Raw genomic sequence first — 23841 nt, forward strand, 5'->3', positions numbered from 1 at the left:
GCCAGCCCTCCCCACTTTGCAGAACACTGTGTAACTGCAGTGTGTGCTGAATTTCTTCTTCTCTGCGCAACCTTAGCAAGAGCCAGTCAACCCTGGATGAGAATGTGGGAATGGAGCCGCTTTTTTCTTTTAACCCCAAGTCACAAGAAATTGGAAACATTCCATTAAGTGGCGTGATTCGAGACAGTTTCTCCAAATCTTTTCAGGGGAGAGAAGCCAGGTGACCTGATAGCGATCACCTTCCCATTCACGGTTTTCACTGGGGGCTTGTTTCTCAAATGACCAACACCTGTAGGCAGTTAATTTTCAGCGTGTCACAAGAGGGTCCAAATGACTTTCTGCCTACTGCTTATGACAACATGGATTTTAAATGCCTCGTGGCTTCAATAGCTAAGAATTATGAAATAAAGCGAGTTACGGGATTAAAAGGCAGATAGCAGAACTCTCCCAGGAGTAGCCAGGGCTGCACAAGTGGTTTGACGTGGGATCTTCCTCGTCTTTGCCCTGGGTTGTTGCTGCTTTGAAGGTTAAGTGCCCCAGGGATATTTTTAAACAGCAGGGACCGGTTAATCTAAAAGTGACATTTGCAGTCCCCAGAGTAAGCAGCTAGCAGGCTTAGATTCAGGCCCTCGGCAAACAAGGAACCTGGAAAATGTAACCCTGAATGCACGGTGGGGAGGACATGGCAAGAGAAAAGCGGCAGGAATAAAGTGGTAAGTCAGCTCGCCCCTCCCTGGGGTCCGGACCATTCTGCCAACTTCCAGGTAAATTCGAACCCAATGTATAGTGAGAACAGACCCTGTTTGAAGGCATGCACTTGGGGTCCCCAGGGGAAAAACGACTCCTGTCGTGTTTGAAGGAAGCTGATCAGAAGACCTCGAAATGTAATGCAGATGAAAGAGAAGGGCCTTTCTTTGTTTCTATAATTGGTGGTGTGGATTCCTGGACATGCTCCCATATAAGTTCCACAACCTTTTATAAACAATTCTGTTTTTTGTTTTTTTGCCTCCAAAGCTGCTACTGTCTTAAGGAATAATATTCTGTTTCTGTTTCCTCAAATGGTTGTTCTTTTTTTTTAAGCAGACTAAGGCCAGGCACGGTGGCTCATGCCACCTAGCACTTTGGGAGGCAGAGACGGGTGGATCACTTGAGGTCAAGAGTTCAAGACCAGCCTGGCCAACATGGCGAAACCCCATCTCTACTAAACATATAAAAAGTAGCCAGATGTGGTGATGGGCGCGTGTAATCCCAGCTACTTGGGAGGCTGAGGCAGGAGAATCACTTGAACCCAGGAGGTGGGGGTTGCAGTGAGCTAAAATTGCGCCACTGCATTCCAGCCTGACTGACAGAGCAAGACTCTGTCTCAAAAAAAAAAAAAAAAAAAAGAAAAAAAGGAGACTAAGAGTAAAGCGTTTGTAGTGGTCCTATATCCTATATTCCTAGGAAGACATGACTTTCTTTAAATGTTTAAAAAATGCATTGCAAAATAATATGCAAGTTAAAAAGTCACTCAGCACTGTGCAAAAGTCTCCTTGCTCTGTTGTTCGTGTCTAACCCTCCTCCTCCAGGTAGCCACTGTGCACATTTTGGTATAAACCCCCTAGACCTTTTATTCTGTACACTCACACCATACACAACTATCTCCCTCATGTCTATTGTGGTTACTTTTGTTTTTTAATATCAATGGGCATCCATATAGGTTGGGTGACCAACCATCCCAATTTGCCCAGGACTGGGGAATTCCTGAGACATGGGACTTGCAATTTAAAAACTGAAAGGTGAAGATATTATTATTATTATTATTATTATTATTATTATTACTTGAGATGGAGTCTCGCTCTGTCACCCAGGCTGGGGGCAGTGGCGCAATCTCGGCTCACTGCAAGCTCCGCCTCCCAGGTTCACGCCATTCTCCTGCCTCAGCCTCCCAAGTAGCTGGGACTACAGGCACCCAACACCACGCCCAGCTGATTTTTTTGGTATTTTTAGTAGAGATGGGGTTTCACTGTGTTAGCCAGGATGGTGTCCATCTCCTAACCTCAAGTGATCCGCCCACCTTGGCCTCCCAAAGTGCTGGGACTACAGGCGTGAGCCACCATGCCCGGCCAAAGATATCATTTTATAAATTGCATGTTTCTGCTAATAGTGACATGGAGTTCTTTACAAGATTTCTTTTTATGACTTCTCCAAGTTTTAAGTGTAAAGACCCAGCCAATCCTAATTCATGTGATTTAGAGATGAAAATATCTCTAATCGGTAACTTTCTTTCAGAAGCTCTTAAGAGTTTTATTTGCTCCTGCTCGGCTGTTGTGTAAACTCGCTCATGCTTTCAACACCTTTAGGTCTGAGACAGAAATTTGAGTATTACATTACATGAGATACCCAATCTTCATGGGGAAATAAACATTTTAATCTTTTGAAATGGAGGTTTCCTTGAAGTCTTATCCCAGTAGAAAGTTTGACCTTGTTCTTTTTTTTTTTTTGAGACAGAGTCTCATCCTGTCACCCAGGCTGGAGTGCGATGGCACAATCTTGGCTCACTGCAACCCCTGCCTCCCAGGTTCAAGCAATTCCTCAGTCTCAGTCTCCCGAGTAGCTGGGATTGCAGGCAAGCACTACCATGTCCAGCTAATTTTTATATTTTTAGTAGAGATGGGGTTTTGCCATGTTGGCCAGGCTGGTCTCGAACTCCTGACCTCAAGTGATCTGCTCACCTTGGCCTCCCAAAGTGCTGGGATTATGGGCATGAGCCACTGCACCCGGCCTGGAATACCTTGTTCTCATGCTTCCTCTGAATTTGTGATTCAGTGACTTCTTACTTCAAAGTAGAGTTCACCTGTACCCAGGGAAACCAGGAAACACAGTTAGAAATCTTGCATTTGATCTGAAAAATGCATGCACATTTCACATCCTATCCTAATAGATCTCTCTGTTTGCAATGATAATGGTAAATTTATGACCGTAGAGTAAGGTGATTTTCTAGGTAGACCGTGTTCATTTATTCCAGCAATCCAGGGATCCTTGTATCAGAGAATCCGGGCTGGGCACAGCAGAGAAACCAAGGTATTGATTATTGAGTAGTAGGCATACCCCAGGTATTCATAATAATTATGGGATCTCACATAATTTTAAGGACAATCCTAGGAAGGAGATTTTATTTATTCCATTCCACAGGCCAGGAAACCAAGGTTCAGAGAATTTCCATGATGGGCTCAGGCCAATCAGATAACAAATGGCAAAGCCTCCACCCAGGTCTGCTGTACTCCAGAAGTCCTGCTCTCTGGGCTCATACCTTAGCCACTCTGACCCATGCTGGGGCCCCAGGAAACAACTACACATAGTGAGGCTTTTGGCGCTCTTCTGATGTGGAGAGCTGCCCATGCAAGGTGGAAACAGGCCTCCAGGGCCAATCAGTTTGGGAAACACCTGGCTGCCTGTGGTTTGCAGTAGGACTTCTCAGAGACTTTACTGTGCTAAATGCAGTGGGACTCTCCAAGATGTGACATTGGGATTTGGCCCTAGAAATGTTATTTTTTGGCAAGGGTGGGGACCATCTTTCAGGATGGGTATTCATAGCCACCTCATGCAAAACTTGGAACCGTTTCATTTCATGCCTTCCTCATCTCCTTACAGGATCCTGGGAGGCAGGACCATGGAGTGGATGAGGTTTACAGGCTTGAGCTCTTGAGCAGGGCGCAAGGGGTGTGTGTGTGCATGTGTGTGTGTGTGTGTGTGTGCGTAAATAGAGCACTGTCTCCCAGGGTTCTGGATTAATTTGAACAGGGAGAAACTAGAATTGATTCAGGGAGATCTGCTAACAGGCTGTTGCACTAGCTCAGCCTTGGAGTGAGGCAATGGTGGGCGTAGGGGAAGGGATGAAGAAAACACACCCACACACGTGTGCCACACACGTGCACACGTGGAGCTGGAGGGCCCAACCCGGGGCCCAGCCCTGCCACTCAATGATGTGACTCTGAACAACAGACTTTCTCTCTGTGCCTCATCTTATCATTTTTGTGAACATTTAAAGAGATAACACACACTAAGTGCATAGCATAAGACTCTGTGTAGTAGGTGCTCAGCAAACATCAGCTTTCTTTTTTATTTTTTTGAGACGTAGTCTCGCTCTGTTCCCCAGGCTGGGGTGCGGTGGCATGATCTCAGCTCACTGCAACCTCCACCTCCCAGGTTCAAGCGATTCTCCTGCCTTGGCCTCCCAAGTATCTGGGACCACAGGCGCATATCACCACACTCGGCTAATTTTTGTATTTTTAGTAGAAACAGGGTTTCACCATGTTGGCCATGCTGGTCTCGAACTCCTGACCTCAAGTGATCTGCCCACCTAGGCCTCCCAAAGTGCTGGAATTACAGGCATGAGAGACCACACCTGCCAGCTTTCATTCTTATTCAACATGCTTTTATGGGTTCCTTGAGGGACTACTATATGCCTCCCAGTGTATCTATACTGGAGTTACAAAAGAACCCTATTTTCAGAGTCACAAATAGACTGGGGAAGTGGTGGGGGGAGATGAAGTCAGAAATTGATGATAAATCTGTGCGCCTCTGGGTTTTAAGCCTTGCCTGCTCTCACAGATCTTACCTTCTAGTGGGGGACACTGGTAGATGTGTAATAATGACCCACATAACTACAACCTATGATGAGTGCCAGGAGGAAGAGGTCAGGGAACTGTGGGGCATAGAGCAAGAGCATGGTGTTCCATGGTGTCTCTGGCAGCTCTCATACAGCAGTATGAGGGAGCAGGCAGCAGGGGTTCAACAGCTGTGCAGATGCCTGTGCCCAGGGCCTCACCTGGACACTCCCAGCCCCAAGGACTCAGTGGAGCAGGAGGATTCCCCAGGTAGGCAGCAGGGGTGGGGGTGGCACAGACACATCTGAGCTGGGTGCAGGCCTCCAGCAAGTGTTCACTGACCCTAATGCTTCTGTGTGCTAGGCACTGTGCTGGAGAGCCCAGAGCAAGACAGAGCCAGTACTTGCCCTTAGGAAGCTTCTATTCCAGTGGAGAAGAGGCATAAACTCATTGGTGAATGCACAGAGTCAGGTCAGCATGTGATGAATGGCACGTGTCCTATAGAATAAGACCACTGAGTATCAGGGTGAGTTTGAGGTGGGGACACTGAAGCCAACCATCAGAAAAAGAGCAAGAGATAACCATGCAAAGGACAGAAGTGGGGGCAGGGAGGGGAAGAACATTCCAGAACATTCCAGGCAGCATGTGCAGAGGAATGTAGAGGGGCCAGTGTGGCAGAGGCCGGTTTGCCAGGGCCATGTAGACCATGGGAAGGTGTGCAGTGAGCAATCATTGAAAAGGTGAAATTCAGTTCATCTGCTTACTACCCAGGTGAGTGACTTTGCAGCGCTTCAACTTCTCGAACCCAGAACTTCCTCATCAATAAAACAAGGCTTCCCCTGGTACTGGTCTCACAAGGTGGAATGAGACAATGATTATAAAATGCTTTATATAGGCCGGGTATGGTGGTTCATGCCTGTAATCCCAGTGCGTTAGGAGGCCAAGGCGGGAGGGTTGCTTGAGTCCCTGTCTCTACAAAATATAAAAAATTTCACTGGGCGTGGTGGTACATGCCTATAATCCCAGTGCTTTGGGAGGCCGAGGAGGGGCATTGCTTGAGCCTAGGAATTCAAGGCTGCAATGAGCTATGATTGTGCCACTGCACTCCAGCCTAGGCAACAGAGTCAGATGTTGTCTCAAAAAAAAAAAAAAAAAAAAAGATGCTGAATACAGAGCCTAGCACAAATTAGTACTCATAAGTATTAGCTATTAATATTCAGGTTTCAATCAGCTAGTGGGTACTTGAATTGTACTTTATGAACTTTTTGACTTTTTGGTATAGGAAAAAAAGTTGACCTTTTTTTTAACACCTTCAGAAGCAGAGTAAATAGCACAGTGGTCCCCCAGTGCATTCATCAGCCAGCTTCAATAACCATTGCCTTTCTGCCCTTCTAGTTTCATCTTCCTATACCCATTTTCCTTATATTATTCCCCCAACATTTTATTATAAAAAAAATTTAGGCCGGGTGCAGTGGCTCACGCCTGTAATCCCAGCACTTTGGGGGGCGGAGGCGGGCGGATCACGAGGTCAGGAGATCGAGACCAACCTGGCTAACATGGTGAAACCCCGTCTCTACTAAAAATACAAAAAATTAGCCAGGCATGGTGGCAGGCGCCTGTAGTCCTAGCTACTGGGGAGGCTGAAGCAGGAGAATGGCGTGAACCCGGGAGGCAGAGCTTGCAGTGAGCTGAGAGATCGCACCACTGCACTCCAGCCTGGGCGACAGGGCGGAGACTCCATCTCAAAAAAAAAAAAAAATTTTTTTTAAGCATACAAGTTGAAAGAATTTTACAGTGGGTGCCCATATACCCCTGATTAGATTCTGCCATTACCATTTTTCTGTATTTGTCACCTGTAAATTGCAGATATCAGTGTCTTTATCCTTGAATACTTCAACATGCATATCATTAATTAGAGTTCCAGAGTTTTGTTTGTTTGTTTATTTTAAGAGGGTCTTAAGCCGGGCATGGTGGCTCACATCTGTAATTCCAGCACTTTGGGAGGCCGAGGCGGGCAGATCGCTTGAGGCCAGGAGTTTGAGATCGCTTGAGGCCAGGAGTTTGAGACCAGCCTGGCCAACATGGAAAAACCCCCATCTCTACAAAAAATATAAAAATTAGCCGGGCCTGGTGGCATGCACCTGTAATCCCAACTACTCAGGAGGCTGAGGCAGGAGAATCTTTTGAACCTGGGAGGCAGAGGTTGCAGTGAGCCGAAATTGTGCCACTACACTCCAGCCTGGGTGACAGAGTGAGACTCTGTCTCAAAAAAAAAAGAGACAGAGTATCGCTCTGTTGCCCAGGCTGGAGTGCAGTGGCACAATCTCAGCTCACTGCAGCCTCTACTACCCTGGGCTCCCATCTCAGCCTCCAGAGTAGCTAGGACTGCAGGGACACGCCACCACGCCTGACTAATTTTTTTTTTTTTAGGTAATAGGGTTTGCCATGTTGCTCGGGCTGGTCTTAAACTCCTGGGCTCAAGCAATCCTCCTGCCTTGGCCTCCCAAAGTGCTGGGATTATAGATGTGAGCCACTGCATCTGGCCCCCAGAGTATTTTCAAGCAATTCTCACAGCCAGATATTACACTGTTTTCCCCATAATACTTTAGCACACATCTCTAAAAGACACAAGTTTTTTTTTTTTTAAGCCATTGCCATAATTATGTCTATCTAACAGAATGAATGATAATTCCTTAATCTAGTACCTAGTTCATGCTGACTGTCCTCCAGGTGTCTCAGAGATGTCTTTGAACCGTTTTCTTCAAATGAGGACCCACAGGGGTTCTCTTAAGTCTCTTCTCATCTGTAATAATCAGCAACTCCCTTTATTAAATGCCAGTTACTTATTGAAACTGGGTCATTTGTCCCGTAGAATTTTCCATATTCTGGATTTGGCTGATTGCATCTTCCAAGTGTCATCTAACATGTTCTTCTGTACCTATAAATAAGTACTAGGTCAAGAGGCTTGAATCAATTCAGGTGCAGATCCTTGGCAGGAATACTTTGAAGGTGTTTTTCTGTCTTCTCTTGCATCAAGTCAAGAACATAAAGTTCGGCTAGCCCACTTTTAGTGATGTTGGTTCATTAGTGAGTTTAGGGTATCAGTCTGACCTCCGTCGTAAAGTTCCCTATCACCCTCTTGCCAAATGACTTTACAGCCTGCTGATGAGCAAAGCCCAGATTATTGTTTCATTACTATAGTGATTTTCTACTTCCATCAATCTTTCTGTGCTTATTAGCTCTTGTTTTTTGTTGTTGTTGTTTCTGGTTTTGTTTGTTTGTTTGTTTTGAGACAGGGTCTCTCTCTGTCACCCAGGCTAGAGTGCAGTGGCACAATCTTGGCTCACTGCAACCTCAACTTTTCAGGTTCAAGCGATCCTCCTGCCTCAGCCTCTTGCATAGCTGGGACCACAGGTGCTCGCCACCATGCCTGGCTAATTTTATGTATTTTTGATAGAGATGAGGTTTCACTATGTTGCCCAGGCTGGTCTCAGACCTGAGCTCAAGTGATACTCCTGCCTTGGCCTTCCAAAGAGCTGGGATTACAGGCATGAGCCACTGTGCCCGGCCCAACTCTCATTGTTCTCTACCACATGACTTTCCTCAAGCATTTGCTTACCCTGAAATACAGTCCCTGAAAGGCAGAGTACATGGTTGATTATGTCCTCTTTTTGTGTGTGGGCAGGGCTAAGTCTATTTTCAGAGTAATGAGTGGCCCTAGCAGCCATGAAAAGTATGAACGAGTTGTTTTTGTTTTGAGTGGTGTTACGACCTTATGGTTTTGAAAGCTATTTTGATGTGTTTCAATCCACTGCAGTCATCATCCGTTTGCAGCCTCTCTTTGGCAGCCCATGCCCCTGGAGGGTCCTCGTTTTCAGGCAAGAAGATATCTCAGCTCATCATGTACATTTCTGCCCCAGCCCTAGAATCAGCCATTTCTCCAAGGAGTCCTGGTTCCTTTCAGTGGGAAATGTTCTTAGAGACATCATAATCTGGACACTAATGATGTCTGTGGAATTTTTACAAGATCGCTTTGGCTTCTCTGTGCATAATGAACTGGAGGGACAAGACCGGGCGAGAGAGACGGGTCAAGAGACTTGTGCAGTGGCCCAAGTGAGATATAAATGTGGCTTGAATTTGATCTTAGGTAAATCACTTAGCACAATGCTTGGTACATGCTGGAGAGCACCATAAATGGTAGCACACTCTTTCGTCAATGACTTGATCTGTATTCGTTTACTTAAACTCCAAAACTGTATGAGGAAGACTTCCTTATCATTGTATACATGAGAAAACCCAAGCTCAGAGAGGTGAGGAAACTTGTTCAAGGTCACACAGGAAATGAACAGCAGAAATAGAACCTGAATCCAGATCTCGTGCTCCAACCAATGCACTGTGTCGCCCAGAGGGTTCTTGGTTTCACACTCAAAAATGACTTACATTTTGGTGCAAAACCTGATCCATCATGAGTTCATGGCGATTCTCCTGGTTGTGCCCTTAGGTTTGTGATTTTATTTGCTTCCCAGTGAGATCATAAACCCACGAGGGCAGGGCTGGGCCATTCCTGTCTTGTTTGCTCCATGTCTCCAGCAGCCTGTACCACACCTGGCAGGTGCTCAGGAAATATCTGCTAATGAATGAGTGAATGGCTGAAGAAGGCAAATTCACAGCACAGCAGGGGAAGAGGGGAAGGAGGATAGGATTCCACCTGTGAAGATGGCAAGGACCAGAACTTAGGAGAGCTGAACAGCAGACTTCAACAATTTCTGCAGGGATAATTCAAGTGAGAGGCTAGCCGAACAGATCAGACAGACAGGCCTTTAGACGGCGGAACGTTTTCCATTGGAGGTGGAGAAACGGCTCCTCTTACCTTCCTTCAAGGCAGGGGCCGATCTGGAACCCTTCAGGCCAGTTTTGCTTGGGATGGCAGATTCACCACATCAAGAATTTGATTTGAACCAGGCATGGTGGTTCAAATGGTGGCTTATGCCTGTAATCCCAGAACTTTGGGAGGCAGAGGTGGGAAGATTGCTTGAGGACAGGAGTTCAAGACCAGCCTGGGCAACATAGAAAGACCCTATCTCTACAAAATATAAAAAAGATTAGGTGTCATGGTGTGCACCTGTAGTCCCAGCTATTTGGGAGGCTAAAACAGGAGGACTGCTTGATCCCAGGAGTTCGAGGCTGCAGTCAGTTATGATTGTGCCACTGGACTCCAGCCTGGGTGACAGAGAGAGACCTTATCTCTACACACAAAAAAAAAAAAAAAAAAAAAGAAAGAAAAAAGTTTGGTTTGTCTCAACAGGCATTAATTGAGCACCTACAGTGTACCAGGCATTGTGGATGTGCATCTTTCTGGGTCTATACTCTCAGAGAGCCCTGGGAGACTCAATCATTTGAGTAATTTCCTGGCTGAGGGAGAAGCTGAAATGTACAGACTTCTCTTAAATATGTTTTGCTCCCTGAAGTTGTTCCAAAATCAGAGGCCTTGAATGCTGTACACCCGTATTCAACTCTAGGATGGAGTGGTTTGGGATTTGGCACAAAACCAGAGATGTAATAATCTTTTGCTTACTCTAGCAGTACTGGCTGGGATTCTCTGAAGACCCAGATGGTCTGACTTGTTGTAAGTTTGAAAACTGCTGACCCTCTTTGGGTGTCTTTTTCAGGCTCTGATTCCACCAATCCAATAGGGTAGCCCATTAAACAATTGAATCAACGACCTGGTCACCTCCACCTATGACAAATCTAGCTTTAGAGTCAGGTAGCCCAGGGTTGAATGCCATGTATACCTCCAAGCTGGTGTGACTTCAAACAAGTCACTCCACCTCTCTGGACATTGAATTCTCATGTGTGAAATGGGATATGTGTAAACAAGATGCTTATAATGGAAGGCATTATTGGTATTATTAATTATTAGGATAAAGCTCTTAGGAGTTCAAGACCAGCCTGGGCAACAAAGTGAGATCCTGTCTCTACAAAAAACAAAAAAACAAAAAAACAAAAATTATCTGGGCATGGTGGCACATGCCTGTAGTCCCAGCTACTCTGGAGGCTGAGGTGGGAGGATGGCTTGAGCCTGGGAGGCAGAGGTTGCAGTGAGCCAAGATCATGCCACTGCACTCCGGCCTGGGTGATAGATCCAGAATTTGCCTCAAAAAAAAAGGAAGAAAGTTCTTAGTATTTGCAGTCAGGGAGTGTCAGGGAGCAGACTCACTCCCTAGATTCCTAGAGATGACGGTTGCAATTATTTTGCCGTCCCAGAACATTCGTTCCTCTGGGGTAAGGGAGCATGGTGTGTCACCAGTGCCGTCAAGCACAGTTGCAGGGGAAGGCGAGGTTCTTGGATCACACTAGGGGTGTGCCTTTTCAAGTCTTACAGTTCACAGGGAGGGTAGACCTCCCTCCACTGCCAGCTAAAAGTTGTCACGTATCTTCTTCAGATGCAAAAATCTTAAAGGATCATCCTTCACAACATAGCCGATTTGCTAATCACAGCTCCTGCTTTAGGAGCTTTGGCAGAGTCCCCAAAAGTAAATTCTTTTTTTTTTTTTTTTTTTTTTTGAGACGGAGTCTCGCTCTGTCGCCCAGGCTGGAGTGCAGTGGTGCAGTCTCGGCTCACTGCAAGCTCCGCCTCCGGGGTTCATGCCATTCTCCCACCTCAGCCTCTCCGAGTAGCTGGGACTACAGGCGCCCGCCACCACGCCCGGCTAATTTTTTTTTGTATTTTTAGTAGAGACGGGGTTTCACCGTGGCCTCGATCTCCTGACCTCATGATCCGCCCACCTCGGCCTCCCAAAGTGCTGGGATTACAAGCGTGAGCCACCGCGCCTGGCCCCCAAGAGTAAATTCTGCTTGAGATGTCCTGCTCCCTTGGCAGCCTGGTGAGCTCCTATTCAACCTTCAAAGTCCCAGTGCAGATGTTCTTTACTTTTTGCTCTGCCTCACGTCTGTCTCCAACCCAGAAGTATCCTCTCTGAACTGCCTTCTAGATGCGGCTTTTCCTGATTCTGAGATTCTAGCAATTAGATCTTACAGAGTTTGGCTCTGTCGCCCAGGCTGCAGTGCAGTAGTATGATCTCGGCTTACTGCAAGCTCCACCTCCCAGGTTCAAGTGATTCTCCTGCCTCAGCCTCCCAAGTAGCTGGGATTACTGCTGCCTGCCACCACACCTGGCTAATTTTTTTGGTCTTTTTTTTTCTTTTTTTCTTTTCTTTTCTTTTCTTTTTTTTTTTTTTTTTAGACAGAGTTTCACTCTTGTTGCCCAGGCTGGAGTGTGATGGCACGATCTTGGCTCACTGCAACTTACACCTCCTGGGTTCAAGTGATTCTCCCGCCTCAGCCTCCCAAGTAGCTGGGATTACAGGCATCCCCCACCACGGCCAGCTAATTTTTTGTGTTTTTAGTAGAGATGGGGTTTCACTATGTTGGCTAGGCTGGTCTTGAACTCCCGAACTCAAGTGATCCGCCTGCCTCAGCCTCCCAAAGTGCTGGGATTACGGGCATGAGCCACTGCACCCAGTCAGTAATTAGATTTTAACTTTAAAAGTTTTTCTTTATTTGGGCAGAACATACCTATCTCCCCCAAAGTCTTTCCAAGAAGAAGAACCCAAAGTCTACAGAAGTACTTTTGTTGCTTTCTTTTTTTTTTTAAAAGCAATAATAGATGGACTTTTTTTCCCCAATTTAATTAATTAATTTGTTTTCTGAGAGAGGGTCTCGCTATGTTACCCAGGCTGGTCCTGAACTCCTGGGCGCAAACGATCCTCCCACTTTGGCCTCCCAAAGTGCTGGAATTATAGGCATGAGCCACTGTGTCTGGTCAACTTAATAAATTATTAATTGACAAATAAACATTGCTTATTTATTTGTGGCCTGGACACAAGCCAGGCACAGTGGCTCAGGCCTGTAATGCCAACACTTTGGGAGGCCAAAGTGGGAGGATCACTGGAGGCCAGCCTGGGTGACAAAGCAAGACCCTGTCTCAAAAATAAATAAATAAATAAAAAAGAATGGATACAGATTTAAAAACAAGCCCACAACTCTAAAAAACAAGGCAGTGACGATGACAGTCACTTAGGCCCTTTTCTAGAGTTTGTGGACAGAAATTCTGCGTGTAGAGCAGGAGAGTGTGAGAATTAGGAGCTCAGACTCCAAAGTGAGGCCACGTGGGTCTTAAAGTGTGGGCTTAGGAGTGACTGAGCCTTGGTTTTCTTGCCTGTGAAAGGAGCAGGACCCTGCATGTAAAGCTCTTAGCACAGTGGCTGTCATAGCCCACACACATGCCAGTGACACAGAAAAACACTTGTCATGACTTATTAGGAATCACTTCCTCTTCCCTGCAACACTCCCTAACATTTCCTTTCTTCCCTTCTTCAACCCCTATGTGGGCATTAAAAAAATAACCCTCTGTTGAAATAACCTAAAAAATGGTCTCCCTGGGCCCCCAAACACACCCAGAGTCCTTAGGAGCATCCTCATTGGATCAGGGAACAGATAGGATGTTAATTCAGCCTGGTCCATGCTGCTGAAAGCCCAGAGACTTTCCCCTTTGGAAAAATGCCTGCCCCTGCAGGGCACCATCCCCTCTGCCCCGTCAAAGAGTTCTAGGCTGCAGGCCTGGGAAGCTGTCCTTGATGGGGGGATCTGCATGTCCTGCCTGGGCTGGCCGATCCTTAGAGAGTGGCTCTGACACCTAACCAGGACTGACAGGTGCTGCGAACCAGATGTGAATCCTTTCTGTCCATGAGTGGAGGAAGATGCTCACAGCAGAAGCCGCAATCACTATCACCTGCCTGGTTCTTTCTGTTTGGTGCACCAAGAAGGGGAAGGCTCTATTTGGTGTTGGGTGACTACATGAATCTTGGTTGATTCTCACAATAAGGCAGGTGAGGTAGGCGAGGCTGGGTATTTTGCCCCTTTTCTAGATGGGGACACTGAGGTTTGGAGAGGAGAGGTGATTTGTTCAAGATCACACTGTCTGTTGGTGGCAGAGTCCTGGAGTGGTGGCTCACACTGCCCGTGGTGCTCTGAGTACAGATGGTGAATGCTGATGGCTCAGATGTGTACAGCCCAACTGCATCCAGCACTGCACTCAGTGCCCCAGGGGGGATGAACTCATTGAACTCTTAACAGCCCAGCAATGATGTAGGTACCATCCTTATCCCCATATTGCAGATGAGGAGACTGATGATCAGACAGGGCATTTAACTTGTCCAAGCCTTCCCCAGCTTGTAAGTGGCAGAACTGACATGTGAACCCAGATCAGTTTCTAGGGGACCAAACAAGGTGCCCGGTGACAGTCAACTTTGGCCGCCAATCATGCCTCAATATAGTGGAAGAACTGGCCCGGAGCTGGGGATCTTGGTTGGTCCCAGTCTTTGGCTGTGTGGCTAATTGCTCCTGGCCACCATTTGCTCATCTACAAAACAAGCACACTGGACTTGATGATCCTTGTGCTTCCCCGCATTCAGCTGTAGGTTGCAGCAGGTGGCTTTTGAGAAACACTCTGATCTGTGACACCCCGGACCTGCAGGCCGAGTGCAGGTGAAGGTGTCCACCAGTCAGCCTCTTACGCCCTGGCAGCCACACTTGGCCTGTCCCCATCAGTTTAATTATCTCTGAATTTGCGAAAGGACATTGTGCAACTTGCTGGAGGGCCCCTGACCACACCCTCTTCGTCCCGATACTGTTGCTTCTCTTTCCTGCCTGGGCTGACCTGTGTGTCCAGCTGGCCATTCGTGCCCAGTATGGCCAAACACAAGTTGTGCTGAGTCTCACCCTCCCTTCTGGACAGGCGTCTGATAGATGAACCCCTTGGAACATCTGTCGATGTTGTTTTCCTGTCCACCCAGGGCTGTTGTGATTACAGGACTGTTTAAAGCCTATTCCAGAGATGGAGAGTTGGGCAAGAGGGCAATTGCATGAGCAGTGAAGTAGGGCTAAGTACAGAAATGTGGCAAGCCGGAGGGAGGTGGCCCTCGAGCCCACGAAGCCCCTGGGAGCGCAGATAGCCTCTTAACTACCTAAGCTTGAGGTCAGGAGAAGGCTGAGTGAGGACCTTTGAAATGGCTTAAATTTACGGCTGACAGATAAAGGCATGCTGCACTGCCAACTTTGGGGAATGCTCACCCATGTCAGAGTGCTGGCCGGTCCAAGCCCCGCCCCCATGGCATGATGCACGCCACCAGCCTTCTGCTGAAAGGTGACACTCTGCCAGCTGGGTTCCCTTAGTCACCCTGTGGGCGCCTGTCAGCCTCACTCAAGAATGGAGCTGGTGGCTGCATCCCCAGTGACGGTAAGTGGCAACAAGTGCTGGGGAGTTAATCTTGGTGGGAGGAAAAATCCAAGCATGGATGGGGATTGCTGGATGCTGACATTCTGTCCCCTCTGTCCTTCAAAGACCTCACCAGGCATGGGGATGAGTGTACTGTGTTGGAGGGGGGGAGGTACTGGAAAACAGACTCTTGACTCCCGTTTTTTCCCTGCCCTTGCCTGGTGACTGGCCAGCACTTACCAGGACTGAGCAGTTTCTTGCGTTCATTGTGGTGAAGGCCACGATCGCTCTTTCACCAGGCAGCTGTTGCTTGGGTTAGGTTTGCAAGACATAAGAATAGCTTTGTCTGGCACCTGGTTTTCAGGTCGGGTTGGATTATTTCAGCGAAGGGCAGCAGCTTGTCATGATAGCATCCACAGAGGTTCACTGGAAGGGCTCATCTGGCCTTTCCTGCTCATGGAATCAAACTGCATGATCAGTGCTCATTCTCGACCACGGCCCCCCCAACCCCCGTCTGGCACCATTAGTTTACGTGTCCATCTGTGGCTGTGTCTTAAAGGTACACAGCCAGGTGTCTGTCTGCTTTTAGGATCGTATCTACACACTCCTTGTACCACCTGCTGCCTTATGGAATTTACTTATCTCCACTGCGGTGGTGGGACACTGGAAAAGGTATGAGCAAGGGAAAGTTACTGATCCACAGTTTACCAAGCTGTAAAATGGAAGTCAAATAATGACAATGACAATAATAACGTCCATTGGGTTGTTCCTTTTTTTTTTTTTTTTGAGATGGAGTCTCACTCTGTCACCCAGGCTGGAGTGCAGTGGTGTGATCTGAGCTCACTGCAACCTGTGCCTCCTGGGTTCAAGTGATTCTCCTGCCTCAGCCTCCCAAGTAGCTGGGATTACAGGCGTGCACCACCATGCCCAGCTAATTTTTGTATTTTTTAGTAGAATGAGGTTTCACCTTGTTGGCCAGGCTGGTCTCAAACTTCTGACCTCAGGTGATCCACCTGCCTCAGCCTCCAAAATTGCTGGGATTACAGGTGTGAGCCATCACGCCTGGTCCCATGGGGGTGTTTTGAGGATTGGAGGGAGGTGGTGGTGAGGGTCTTGGGAGCTTGAAGACACTCCACAAATTTGATGGCTTATATGGGTGGTTGCTATATAGGTACAGATGTTATGCAGAGAGCAGCAGTGAGGTGAATGGGGTGAGAATTCGTATCCCCATTTTATAGATGAGGAAACTGAGGCTCAGAGAGTTTCTTCTGTAGCTTTCTCAAATAGTTCCCCGATTTGTCTCTGTGTATTCACTTAGGAAAATTTCTTGTGTGGGGTGACCTTTGGGTCCCATGTCATTACTCCACAAAGAAAAGGGAAAGGCTCTGAGGTTTTTCATGTAGGTAACCCTGGCAAGGAAGGTTTGGGGGATTAGATCCAACAGAATAACAGATTGTAAAGGATTTGCAGAGTGAGAGAAGGGCTGAACTGGGGAGAAGAGCTGGCCACTGCATTCATCAGAGCCTCTGCTGTACAGCTTGCAGCTTTACCTGCCATCCCTCTATCACCTGCCATGCGTGTGTCTAACCATCTTGCCCATCGACTCATCCACTCACCTTCTCTCCCCACGCACCACCTACTCATCCTTCTATCTGTAGTTAATCTGCCATCCATTTGTCCAGCCAGCCAGGATTTTCTAAGCAAGTTCCTGAAGAACTTACATCATGCGGCCGGGCGCGGTGGCTCACGCTTGTTAATCCCAGCACTTTGGGAGGCCGAGGCGGGTGGATCACGAGGTCAGGAGATCGAGACCACGGTGAAACCCCGTCTCTACTAAAAATACAAAAAATTAGCCGGGCGCGGTGGCGGGTGCCTGTAGTCCCAGCTACTCGGAGAGGCTGAGGCAGGAGAATGGCGTGAACCCAGGAGGCGGAGCTTGCAGTGAGCCGAGATTGCGCCACTGCACTCCAGCCTGGATGACAGAGCAAGACTCCGTCTCAAAAAAAAAAAAAAAAAAAAAGAACTTACATCATGAAAAACTTGCATAATTTGATTGGCTTTCCAACAGGAATCAATGTAAACAATGTATTCTCACACCTCATAATTCACAACCGTTGTAGCACATTTTTGTCTTGATGCTGCACTTCTCTTTCTCTCTCTCTCTCTCTCTCTCTCTCTCTCGTTGCCCAGGCTGGAGTGCAGTGGCGTGATCTTGGCTCACTGCAACCTCCCCCTCCTGAGCTCAAGCAATTCTCCTGCCTCAGCCTCCCAAGTACCTGGGACTACAGGCACACACCACTGCCCATGGCTAATTTTTATATTTTTTGTAGAGACTGGCTTTCGCCATGTTGGCCCAGGCAGGTTGTAAACTCCTGAGCTCAAGAGATCTGCCCGCCTTGGCCTCTGAAAGTGCTAGGGTTACAGGCATGAGCCACCGTGCCTGGCCTTGATGCTGCACTTTTCTAAGCAATAATTCAAGCATTTTTTAACTGGGGTAGGGGGATACCCACCCTATCAATTTTATGCACCTGCTGTTTCTTATATCTCACAATTTCAAATGTGCACATTTAAAATTTGCCTAAGATTGGTCGCATTTGTATGAGTTGTTCTCTTCAGCCCTTTCTTTCAAAACGGTCATGGAGATACTTGCCTCATTCTCTTGGTGTTCCTGAATGCAGTTTCAGAAATGAGAACTTTAAAAATCAAAATTCCAGCTTGGTTCAAGACATTGGTTGGTGCTCAATGTGTGTGTGTGTGTATATATATATATATATATATAAAATTTTATTTTTTAAGCACACAGTTTTTTTTCATTTGTTTTGTTTTGTTTTTTTGAGACAGGATCTCACTTGGTTGCCCAGGCTGTGCATTGGTGCAATCATGGCTCACTGTAGTCTTGATGTCCCAGGCTCAAGTGAGCCTCCCGCCTTGGCCTCCCAAAGTATTGGGATTACAGACGTAGCCATCGCCCCCACCTTACACACAGTTTTTGAGCTCTTACTCTGTGCCAGGCACCAAGCTGGGTACCAGGATCCAAAATGAATGACACTTGGTCTATGTCCCCAAGCACCACCCAGTCAGTCAGGAGAACAGACAACCGAACAAGCGACTTCCATGCCATGTTGTCTGTGTCACCATGATGGAAGTCTGTATCCAGGCCTCCCAGGCCAGGATGGACTGGGCAAAGGGCCCCAAGGGAGTGGACTGCCGAATTTCTAAAGCATTTGGCCACTGTGGCCAGCAGAGGGCATGAGAGGGAGTGGCCACTCAGCAGGGGTCAGGTTTAGAGGGGCCCCATATGCCCTCCTTTCCTGGGGAGGATGTAGGATTTAATCTATTGGGCCTCTGGGAAAGCCAGGATAGCTTTTGCAACATTTTTGGCAATGTTCTCTGCCTGTTGTTAATTTCAAAATTTTTCCTGAGGGCATGTGTGAACCAGCTGTTTCAGGACTCGGACCTTTCTTGCAGACAATTTTAAAGATTTTCTTGAGAATTTATTGTGTGCAAGAGAAATAGTAAAAGTATGAAATAGACTTTGTCCCCAGAGTTTCCTAGCTCACCATTCAGAGGCAAAAGGAGATGGGAAGGCAGGGACTAGGCAGAGGGGTTGAGACCAGAGAGTCACAACCAAAGGGCAGTTTTGCCTCCCGTGGGACATTTGTCAATGTCTGGAGATGTTTTGGTTGTTCCAGCTGATGGAGGTAGATGCTACTGGCATCAAACAGGCAGAGGTCAAGGGTGTTGCTCTACATACTATAATGCACAGGACAGCCCCCAACACAAAGAATTTTCCAGCCCTAAATATCAGTAGTGCCATAGTTGAGAAATCCTGGGTTAAGAACAAGGCTTGGGCATCAGAAAGATACCCATAGTACTGCTATGTATTTGTTTGAGTCGTTGTTTTCAATTCTTTTGGGATATACCTTGGAGTGAGATTGCTGGATCATATGATAATTCTATGTTCAACTTTTTAAAGAACCACCAAACTCTTTTCCACAACAGCTCCACCATTTTAAATTCCTACTGACAATGGTTAAGAGTTCCAATTTCTGTACCTCTTCACCAACACTTGTTATTCTCTCTCTCTCTCTTTTGGGTTATAGCCATCCCAGTGCATGTGAAGTGGTATCTCACTGTGATTATATGATTTGCATTTTCCTGATGCCTAAGCATGTTGAATATCTTTTCATCTATTTATTGACCATTTGTATATCTTCATTGGAGCAATGTCTATCCAAGTCTTTTGTCCACTTAAAAATTGGGTTGTCTTTTTGTTGTTGAGTTTTAGGAGTTCTTTACACATTCTGGGCACTAGACTCTTATTAGATATATGGCTTGCAAATGGTCCTCCCATTCTGTAGGTTATCTTTTCGCTTTCTTGATAGCATCCTATGATTCACGAAAGCTTTTAATCTTGATGAAAGTCCAATTTACCTATTTTTTCTTATGTTGCTCATGCTTGTGGTGTCATATCTAAGAATCAATTGACAAATCCAAGGTCATGATGATTTACTTCTATGTTTTCTTCTAAGAGGTTTGTGGTTTTAGCTTTTATATTTAGGTCTTTGATCCATTTTGAGTTAACAATTGTATGTGGTATGAAGTAGGGGTCCAACTTTTTATTCTTGTGCATGTGGAAATCCAGTTGTTCCAGCACCATGTGGTATTGAAGAGATAATACTTTTTTTTTTTTTTGAAACGGAGTCTTGCTCTGTCGCCCAGGCTGGAGTGCAGTGGTGCAATCTCGGCTTACTGCAAGCTCTGCCTCCCGGGTTCATGCCATTCTCCTGCCTCAGTCTCCCGAGTAGCTGGGACTACAGGCGCCTGCCACCATGCCTGGCTAATTTTTTTTGTATTTTTAGTAGAGACGGGATTTCACCGTGTTGGCCAGGATGGTCTTGATCTCTTGACCTCGTGATCCGCCTGCCTCGGCCTCCCAAAGTGCTGGGATTACAGGCGTGAACCACCGCGGCCAGCCTGAAGAGATAATTCTTTCTCCATTGGATGGTCTTGATATCCATGTCAAAAATAGATTGACCATAGATGTATAGGTTTCTATTCCATTGATCTATATGTCTATCTTATGCCAAATACCATGTTGTTTACTGTAGCTTTGTAGTAAGTTTTGAAATTGGGAAATGTGAATCTTCAAATGTATTTTTTAAGATTGTTTTGGCTGATTGGGACCTCTTGAAATTCCATATAAATCTGTATATTCCTTTGGATAATATGGACATCTTAACAATAAGTCTTCCAATCCAGGAGCAAGGTATGTCTTTCCATTTATTTAATTCTTCTTTAATTTCTTTTAGTAATGTTTTGTAGTTTTCAGTGTACAGGTCTTTCACTTCTTTGGTTAAATTTATTCCTAGGTAGGAAACAAGTGTGATAGGCAATAATAGAAAAAGGAAACATTGAAATTAAACGTATTTATTTCTAGGTGTTTTATTCTTTTGAATGCTATTATAAATGGAATTGTTTTCTTAATTTCCTTTTCAGATTATTTACCACTGGTATATAGAAACACAACTATTTTTGTGTATTTATCTTGTATCCTGCAACTTTGCTTAATTATTCTTATTACCTCTACAATACCAAGGTTTTCTGTGTGTGTATTATCTGGCATTTTCTACATATAGGACCATGTAATCTGTGAATAGAGGTGGCTTTACTTCTTCCTTCCTAATCTGGATGTCTTTTATTTCATTTTATTGTCTAATTGCTTTGTCTAGAAATTCCAGTACAGTGTTGAACAGCATCGGTAAAAGCGGGCATCCTTGTCTTATTCCTGGTTAAAGCTATCAGTCTTTCCCCATTTAGTATGATGTTAGCTGTGGATTTTTCATAAATGTACCTTATTAAGTTGCAGTTCCCTTCTGTTCCTAATTTTCTGAATGTTGTTATCATGAAAGGGTATTGGATTTTGTCAAATGCTTTTCCTGAATCAATTGAGATGATCATGTGGTTTTTTTTCCTTTGTTCCATTAATGTGGCATGTTACACTGACATTGAGCCACCCTTGACTGACTTTTCTTTAAAAAAAAAAAAATGATGATCTCAAAAGGAAAAAACCCTTCTGACCCTGTGTACTACCTAGAAAATAGCCTTGGCAACAAATCAGCAAATTCTGCTGCTGAAAGTGTGTAAGAAGTACTTGGATTGTTTAGTTCTGGGAAATATTGAGAACTTTTCCACTTCCCTTAAAAACATTGTGTTGAAATTTAAAAAGAAAAAGCTTTATGGCTGGGCGCAGTGTCTCACACCTGTAATCCTAGCACTTTGGGAGGCAGAGGTGGGCGGATCACTTGAGGTCAGGAGTTAGACACCAGCCTAGCCAACATGGTGAAACCCCATCTCTACAAAAAATACAAAAATTAGCCGGGCATGGTGGTGGGCACCTGAAATCCCAGCTACTAGGGAGGCTGAGGCTCAAGAATCTCTTGAACCCAGGAGGCAGAGGTTGCAGTGAGCCAAGATTATGCCACTATACTCCCACCTGGGTGACAGAGTGAGATTCTGACTCAAAAAAAAAAAAAAAAAGTTTTTAGATACCAAATTGACTTGCTGAGCTTTGTGGTCCTACTTTTGTAATGCTTCTAGTATATAATTGTGGCAAAATTGGTTCAGAAATTTCAACACATAGAGAGAGGTCCCATTTAAAAAATTTTTTTGAAATAGGGTCTCACTCCGTTGTCCAGGCTAGAGTGCAGTGGTGCCATCTTAGCTCATTTCAACCTCTGCCTCCCAGACTTTTCTTTTCTTTTTCTTTTTCTTTTTCTTTTTCTTTTTTCTTTTTCTTTTTTTTTTTGAGACAAAGTCTCACTCTGTTGCCCGGGCTGGAATGCAGTTGCGTGATCTCGGCTCACTGCAACCTCCACCTCCAGGTTCAAGTGATTCTCATGCCTCAGACTCCTGAGTAGCTGGAATTACAGGCACCCACCACCATGCCCAGCTAATTTTTGTAGTTTTAGTACAGACAGTGTTTCACCATGTTGGCCAGGCTGGTCTCAAACTCCCAACCTCAGGTGATCTGCCCACCTCAGCCTCCCAAAGTGCTGGGATTACAGGCATGAGCCACCACACTGGGCTCATTTTTAAAACAAGATTTCCTTCAAATAACAATGATCTACTCATTAGTAGGGCAGAGTTAGGGTGACACAAAGAGGTGTGGCTTAGAGATTGGAATACCTGGGTTCATTCTTTCAATACACACTCATAAGCCCTCATTGCATACCAGGCACTGGTCTAGACCCTGCAATAGAAAACACTCTCCTGAGGCTTGTTGGGCTTCTATGCTAGTTGTAAGCATACCCCACACTGGGGATGATGGCACCCTTCCTCCCTCCAGGGCTGTGATGATGAATGACTATATGATAATAATACTAGAATGATGATGATGATGACAGAAGCAACAATTCCCTTTCATTTATAAAGTGGAATATAATTAAGAGTCTTTTTAAAAAAAATAACAGCTTTGGCTGGGCGCGGTGGATCACGTCTGTAATCCTAGCACTTTGGGAAGCCAAGGTCAGGAGTTAGAGAGCAGCCTGGTCAACATGGTGAAATTCTGTCTCCACAAAAATACAAAAGTTAGCTAGGCATGGTGGTGCATGCCTGTAGCCCAAGCTACTCAGGAGGCTGAGGCAGAATTGCTTGAACCCAGGAGGCGGAGTTTGCAGTGAGCAGAGATTGCGGCACTGCACTCCAGCCTGGGCAACAAAGCGAGACTCCATCTCAGAACAAAAAAACAAAAAAACCCCAGCTTTATTGAGAGATAATTCACATGGCATACAATCCACTCATGTAAAGGACAAGTCAATGTTTTTTAAGTGTATTCACAGAGTTGTACAACCATCACCTCAATCTGCTTTAGAACACTTTCATCATCCCAAACAGAAACCTTACACCCTGTAGCCATCACCCCCATCCCACTAGGTCCTGGCAACCACTAATCTGTTTTCTGTCTCTCAAGATTGGCCTGTTCTGCACACTTCATATACTTGGAATCTTATAATATGTGACCTTTTGTGATTGGCTTCTTTAACTTAGCAGTTCTCAAGGTTCTTCCTTGAATCTTGGCAGGAAACTAAGATCCAGAGGGGTGAAGGAATATGTCCAAGCCTGTTTCAGGCAGAGCAGGGAGGAGAACCCCATCTCTCCCCTCGTCCAGCGTTTCTGGAATACACAGCACCCCAACAGCCTCCTGCCCCACTAGCTTCTTTAGGAGAGAAATCACTTGATTATGTAAATCCTAAAATGTCTCTCTTTTTCTCCTTACAGATTTTCTGAATGGTCTTGCTTCTTTGTCTATCTTGTCTGATTTTCTCCTGTCTGACCTTTTCCTGGTTAAAAATCTGGGGGAACATGACGGACTCCAAGCCGATCACCAAGAGTAAATCAGAAGCAAACTTCATCCCGAGCGAAGAGCCCTTTCTAGCCTCTGATAACTCAGGAGAGACACCGCAGAGAAATGGGGAGGGCCACTCTCTGCCCAAGACTCCCAGCCAGGCCGAGCCAGCCTCCCACAAAGGCCCCAAAGATGCTGGTCGGCGGAGAAACTCCCTACCACCCTCCCACCAGAAGCCCCCAAGAAACCCCCTTTCTTCCAGTGACGCAGCACCCTCCCCAGAGCTTCAAGCCAACGGGACTGGGACACAAGGTCTGGAGGCCCCAGATACCAATGGCCTGTCCTCCTCAGCCAGGCCCCAGGGCCAGCAAGCTGGCTCGCCCTCCAAAGAAGACAAGAAGCAGGCAAACATCAAGAGGCAGCTAATGACCAACTTTATCCTGGGCTCTTTTGATGACTACTCCTCCGACGAGGACTCTGTTGCCGGCTCATCTCGTGAGTCTACCCGGAAGGGCAGCCGGGCCAGCTTGGGGGCCCTGTCCCTGGAGGCTTATCTGACCACAGGTGAAGCGGAGACCCGCATCCCCACTATGAGGTAATGTGCCTTTTCTCCTTGTAACCGAGGAGTG

General features: G+C 46.2%; 1 protein-coding gene across 1 annotated transcript in view; it reads left to right on the forward strand.

Annotated features, from left to right (window-relative positions):
* ACACB (acetyl-CoA carboxylase beta) overlaps positions 1–23841 on the forward strand; it is a 157923-nt gene that overhangs the window by 4600 nt on the left and 129482 nt on the right. The window contains exon 2 of the mRNA XM_030821335.1: positions 23146–23807. Within this exon, the coding sequence (XP_030677195.1) occupies positions 23155–23807 (653 nt within the window). The 5' untranslated portion in view covers positions 23146–23154. The remainder of the gene's footprint in view (positions 1–23145; positions 23808–23841) is intronic.

Source organism: Nomascus leucogenys, chromosome 10 (genome assembly GCF_006542625.1).
Source record: "Nomascus leucogenys isolate Asia chromosome 10, Asia_NLE_v1, whole genome shotgun sequence".
Classification (NCBI taxonomy): domain Eukaryota; kingdom Metazoa; phylum Chordata; class Mammalia; order Primates; family Hylobatidae; genus Nomascus; species Nomascus leucogenys.